Source organism: Nerophis ophidion, linkage group LG02 (genome assembly GCF_033978795.1).
Source record: "Nerophis ophidion isolate RoL-2023_Sa linkage group LG02, RoL_Noph_v1.0, whole genome shotgun sequence".
NCBI classification, from domain to species: domain Eukaryota; kingdom Metazoa; phylum Chordata; class Actinopteri; order Syngnathiformes; family Syngnathidae; genus Nerophis; species Nerophis ophidion.
This window is the reverse complement of record NC_084612.1, coordinates 78,680,601-78,686,600: the sequence shown is the minus strand read 5'-3', so window position 1 is coordinate 78,686,600 and position 6,000 is coordinate 78,680,601. Positions and strand designations below refer to the sequence as shown.

The 6,000-nt window shown below is 44.8% G+C and overlaps 1 protein-coding gene across 2 annotated transcripts in view; it reads right to left on the bottom strand.

Annotated features, from left to right (window-relative positions):
* Nucleotides 1–6,000, bottom strand: part of igsf21a (immunoglobin superfamily, member 21a) — a 419,808-nt gene that overhangs the window by 104,535 nt on the left and 309,273 nt on the right. For both annotated transcript variants that reach the window (XM_061892205.1, XM_061892206.1), the window contains exon 5: nucleotides 829–944. In XM_061892205.1, the coding sequence (XP_061748189.1) occupies nucleotides 829–944 (116 nt within the window). The remainder of the gene's footprint in view (nucleotides 1–828; nucleotides 945–6,000) is intronic.

Genomic DNA, 6,000 nt, shown 5'->3' with positions numbered 1-6,000 from the left:
AATCGATTCAAGCAGACTTCTTATTGAACTTTCACAACATTTACGATGTGTTTTGATACTTCACATTTGTAAATCACCAAAAACATGTCTTCAAGCTTTACAGATGTCAGGGTGTGGACGATGGGGTTTGTTTTTCCGGAATGCAAAGGAAAGTTGGTGTGGACAAGACTACAAGGTAGGGATATATTTATCAATTGCTATACAAAAAAGTACAAAGGCGGAGAACAAACTTGACTAATGAAACAAAAACTAGCACCTGGGCAAAAAACTATGAACATGAAACAAATAAACACTTAGAGTGACAAGAATAAACCAAACTTAGGAGCAAAACTATGGACAGTATGAGTAACAGAAGTGAGCGAGGTAAAGTCGTCGGGTTTACTTCTTGGCACTTTTCAGTTGAAATAAGTGACATGATTAGTGAAAACAGGTGTGGACTCCAAATGTGACACAAGTGAAACTAATGCTTGCTGTGGTGACAAAACAGGAGTGAAAAAGAAAGAAGTGAGTGTCCAAAAAAGAAATGGCCAAACAAAAACAGGATCCACAGACTTGCCAACGGGGTGGTCGAGGTGTATTGTATACAAGTACAAACCATTATTGACAAGTCCGCCTCTGGGACAGAAGGGTCCTGAGGCTACAAGACATGTTTTTTCCTCATATTTTCAGGATCGACCAGTAAAGTCCCAAAGACCAACCAGTGGATTGCGGATTGTCTCCTTTTTTGGGGGAGTGGGGGGGGTGGTTCCACTAAATATAGCGACCCCCAAAGCGCGCAATGATCTTGAAGACAAAAACAGTGTCAGGGTTGTGGAGGTCCTTACTCACCGACGGGGCCGGCTTCCCTCCCTTGGCGGTGCAGAGCAGAGTGAAGTTCTGGGCCTGGTATCGACTAAACGGGGCCGGCGTGTCCTCCGCCACCACCGAGATGTTGTTTGGAGGAGCTGTGTGGACAAGCAGAGGCTGGGTTCATCAGCGGAACATCGCACGAGACAAAAGCAAGAAACAGAAACAGACGGCTGCTATCTGAGTCCGTGTTTGCGTTCTGAGAGGCGAGGACCGCATGTCCACGGCTCATGTGAGTCAGATGAGGCTGATCAGCTAGAAAATCTCATACATATCATAAGACCAGACCTTCAGTCTCAGCCTCTCCCTGGAGAAAAGAAGAAAAGGTTGGGGTAAAAAAAAGGTGAGCAAGGAGGAGCAGGTAATGAATGGAAATCTCCCCGAGGCCTTCCCAAGAAAATCTACTTTTCAACATTCGGCGTCGGAGTGCCTGGCAAAGAGAATGTGAATATTTCATCCACAATCCAGCATCAAGTGCATCTTCTCACTGCACACACGCTCCCACAGTTGTGGGAATAAACAAAAAGCATTCTTCCACAGCCAGAAAGCGATGGCAAGCTTTGTTAAACCCGGCTTCACACTTTCTCTGTCAGTGTTTGTTTGGAGGGCTGCTTGAGCGGCGACATCATTCAAATTCCAAGAGCAGCAGCCGTCCATTGAAGGCCTCGAGAAGACAATGACCTGGATAAGTGAGAACCTTCGTAGACATGCAGTACAATAATCACCTCTATTCACTTCTTCACCGGGTTTTGTGCTTACCAAGTGTATGGGAAACATAAGAGACGGATAGAAAAACAGCAACATTAAAACCTGAGGATGGAGGCCACCTACTGATGTTGTTTTTATTACCTCCGCAACTGAAGTACGCTGCCGATCTCCTTCTGTTAGAGCAGGGGTGTCCAACTCATTTTAGCTCATGAAGGGAACTCGATTCTCACGTGGGCCGGACTGCTAAAATCATGGCACCATAACTTCAAAATGAAGACAACTTCAGATGGTTTTCTTCGTCTCGCTTCAGCCAAAAAAGTACATTCTGAAAATGTAAATACTACAAATAATCCTTTTGGCAAAATTCTTGACGTACGTTGAAAAGTCTGAGGAAAAAGAATTGGTGCAGTTTCAAAAACACCATGAAGAACACCAGCAACTTAGACTTGGTCTCAGTGTTTTTACAAAGCCATTAAAGCAGTGGTTCTTCACCTGGGTTCGATGGAACCTCAGGGGTTAGGTGAGTCCAACTCAGAGGTTTGCAGTGGTTCTTCACCTGGGTTCTATGGAACCTCAGGGGTCCGGTGAGTCCAACTCAGAGGTTTGCAGAGGTCAAGACACCCAAGTCATCGTGTAAATAAAAACTGCTCCCTAGTACGGAAATCCATCCATCCATTTTCTACCGCTTATTCCCTTTTAGGGGTTGCGGGGGGCGCTGGCGCCTATCTCAGCTACAATCGGGCGGAAGGCGGGGTACAACCTGGACAAGTCGCCACCTCATCGCAAGGCCAACACAGATAGACAGACAACATTCACACTCACATGTTCCGTTTAATTTTCCACCTGATTTGCAGGTGTGTCATTTGTTGTGAGTTCATTTACTGTGTTGGTTTTGTTCTCTGAACGAGGTGATGTTCATGCACGCTTCATTTTGTGCTCCAGTAAAAAAATATACAACTTAGTCTTCAATTTAAATTTTTTGTTTAGTTTTTTTTCTTCACTAAAGAAGAGTTCGGTAAATGCACATTTGAAACTTGTGGGGTTCAGTACCTCCAACAAGGTTAAGAACCACTGCATTAAACTTTAAAGCAGGCAGGGGTCACCAACGCGGTGCCCGTAAGAAACAGATGAGTCGCCTGCTGGCCTCTTCCTAAAATAGCAGCACTTACCAGTGAGCTGCCTCTATTTTTGAAATAGTATTTATTTACTTTACATGCCCCTAAAGCTGACCAACACGCCGGACTGTAGTCAGTTGGAAGCGTGTCTTGATGAAATTAAACAATGGATGTCCGCTAACTTTTTGCAACTTAATGCCAAAAAAACGGAAATGCTGATTATCGGTCCTGCTAGACACCGACCTCTATTTAATAATACAACTTTAACATTTGACAACCAAATAATAAAACAAGGTGACTCTGTAAAAAATCTGGGTATTATCTTCGACCCAACTCTCTCCTTTGAGTCACACATTAAAAGCGTTACTAAAACGGCCTTCTTTCATCTCCGTAATATCGCTAAAATTCGCTCCATTTTGTCCACTAAAGACGCCGAGATCATTATCCATGCGTTTTTTACGTCTCGTCTCGATTACTGTAACGTATTATTTTTGGGTCTCCCCATGTCTAGCATTAAAAGATTACAGTTGGTACAAAATGCGGCTGCTAGACTTTTGACAAGAACAAGAAAGTTTGATCATATTACGCCTGTACTGGCTCACCTGCACTGGCTTCCTGTGCACTTAAGATGTGACTTTAAGGTTTTACTACTTACGTATAAAATACTACACGGTCTAGCTCCAGCCTATCTTGCCGATTGTATTGTACCGTATGTCCCGGCAAGAAATCTGCGTTCAAAAGACTCCGGCTTATTAGTGATTCCTAGAGCTCAAAAAAAGTCTGCGGGCTATAGAGCGTTTTCCGTTCGGGCTCCAGTACTCTGGAATGCCCTCCCGGTAACAGTTCGAGATGCTACCTCAGTAGAAGCATTTAAGTCTCATCTTAAAACTCATCTGTATACTCTAGCCTTTAAATAGACCTCCTTTTTAGACCAGTTGATCTGCCGCTTCTTTTCTTTCTCCTATGTCCCCCCCTCCCTTGTGGAGGGGGTCCGGTCCAATGACCATGGATGAAGTACTGACTGTCCAGAGTCGAGACCCAGGATGGACCGCTCGTCGGGACCCAGGATGGACCGCTCGCCTGTATCGGTTGGGGACATCTCTACGCTGCTGATCCGCTTGAGATGGTTTCCTGTGGACGGGACTCTCACTGCTGTCTTGGAGCCACTATGGATTGAACTTTCACAGTATCATGTTAGACCCGCTCGACATCCATTGCTTTCGGTCCCCTAGAGGGGGGGGGTGCCCACATCTGAGGTCCTCTCCAAGGTTTCTCATAGTCAGCATTGTCACTGGCGTCCCACTGGATGTGAATTCTCCCTGCCCACTGGGTGTGAGTTTTCCTTGCCCTTTTGTGGGTTCTTCCGAGGATGTTGTAGTCGTAATGATTTGTGCAGTCCTTTGAGACATTTGTGATTTGGGGCTATATAAATAAACATTGATTGATTGATTGATGAAGAACACCAGCAACTTAGACTTGGTCTCAGTGTTTTTACAAAGCCATTAAAGCAGTGGTTCTTCACCTGGGTTCGATGGAACCTCAGGGGTTAGGTGAGTCCAACTCAGAGGTTTGCAGTGGTTCTTCACCTGGGTTCTATGGAACCTCAGGGGTCCGGTGAGTCCAACTCAGAGGTTTGCAGAGGTCAAGACACCCAAGTCATCGTGTAAATAAAAACTGCTCCCTAGTACGGAAATGTTCCGTTTAATTTTCCACCTGATTTGCAGGTGTGTCATTTGTTGTGAGTTCATTTACTGTGTTGGTTTTGTTCTCTGAACGAGGTGATGTTCATGCACGCTTCATTTTGTGCTCCAGTAAAAAAATATACAACTTAGTCTTCAATTTAAATTTTTTGTTTAGTTTTTTTTCTTCACTAAAGAAGAGTTCGGTAAATGCACATTTGAAACTTGTGGGGTTCAGTACCTCCAACAAGGTTAAGAACCACTGCATTAAACTTTAAAGCAGGCAGGGGTCACCAACGCGGTGCCCGTAAGAAACAGATGAGTCGCCTGCTGGCCTCTTCCTAAAATAGCAGCACTTACCAGTGAGCTGCCTCTATTTTTGAAATAGTATTTATTTACTTTACATGCCCCTAAAGCTGACCAACACGCCGGACTGTAGTCAGTTGGAAGCGTGTCTTAATGAAATTAAACAATGGATGTCCGCTAACTTTTTGCAACTTAATGCCAAAAAAACGGAAATGCTGATTATCGGTCCTGCTAGACACCGACCTCTATTTAATAATACAACTTTAACATTTGACAACCAAATATTAAAACAAGGTGACTCTGTAAAAAATCTGGGTATTATCTTCGACCCAACTCTCTCCTTTGAGTCACACATTAAAAGCGTTACTAAAACGGCCTTCTTTCATCTCCGTAATATCGCTAAAATTCGCTCCATTTTGTCCACTAAAGACGCCGAGATCATTATCCATGCGTTTTTTACGTCTCGTCTCGATTACTGTAACGTATTATTTTCGGGTCTCCCCATGTCTAGCATTAAAAGATTACAGTTGGTATAAAATGCGGCTGCTAGACTTTTGACAAGAACAAGAAAGTTTGATCATATTACGCCTGTACTGGCTCACCTGCACTGGCTTCCTGTGCACTTAAGATGTGACTTTAAGGTTTTACTATTTACGTATAAAATACTACACGGTCTAGCTCCAGCCTATCTTGCCGATTGTATTGTACCATATGTCCCGGCAAGAAATCTGCGTTCAAAAGACTCCGGCTTATTAGTGATTCCTAGAGCTCAAAAAAAGTCTGCGGGCTATAGAGCGTTTTCCGTTCGGGCTCCAGTACTCTGGAATGCCCTCCCGGTAACAGTTCGAGATGCTACCTCAGTAGAAGCATTTAAGTCTCATCTTAAAACTCATCTGTATACTCTAGCCTTTAAATAGACCTCCTTTTTAGACCAGTTGATCTGCCGCTTCTTTTCTTTCTCCTATGTCCCCCCCTCCCTTGTGGAGGGGGTCCGGTCCAATGACCATGGATGAAGTACTGACTGTCCAGAGTCGAGACCCAGGATGGACCGCTCGTCGGGACCCAGGATGGACCGCTCGCCTGTATCGGTTGGGGACATCTCTACGCTGCTGATCCGCTTGAGATGGTTTCCTGTGGACGGGACTCTCACTGCTGTCTTGGAGCCACTATGGATTGAACTTTCACAGTATCATGTTAGACCCGCTCGACATCCATTGCTTTCGGTCCCCTAGAGGGGGGGGGGGGGGGTGCCCACATCTGAGGTCCTCTCCAAGGTTCCTCATAGTCAGCATTGTCACTGGCGTCCCACTGAATGTGAATTCTCCCTGCCCACTGGGTGTGAGTTT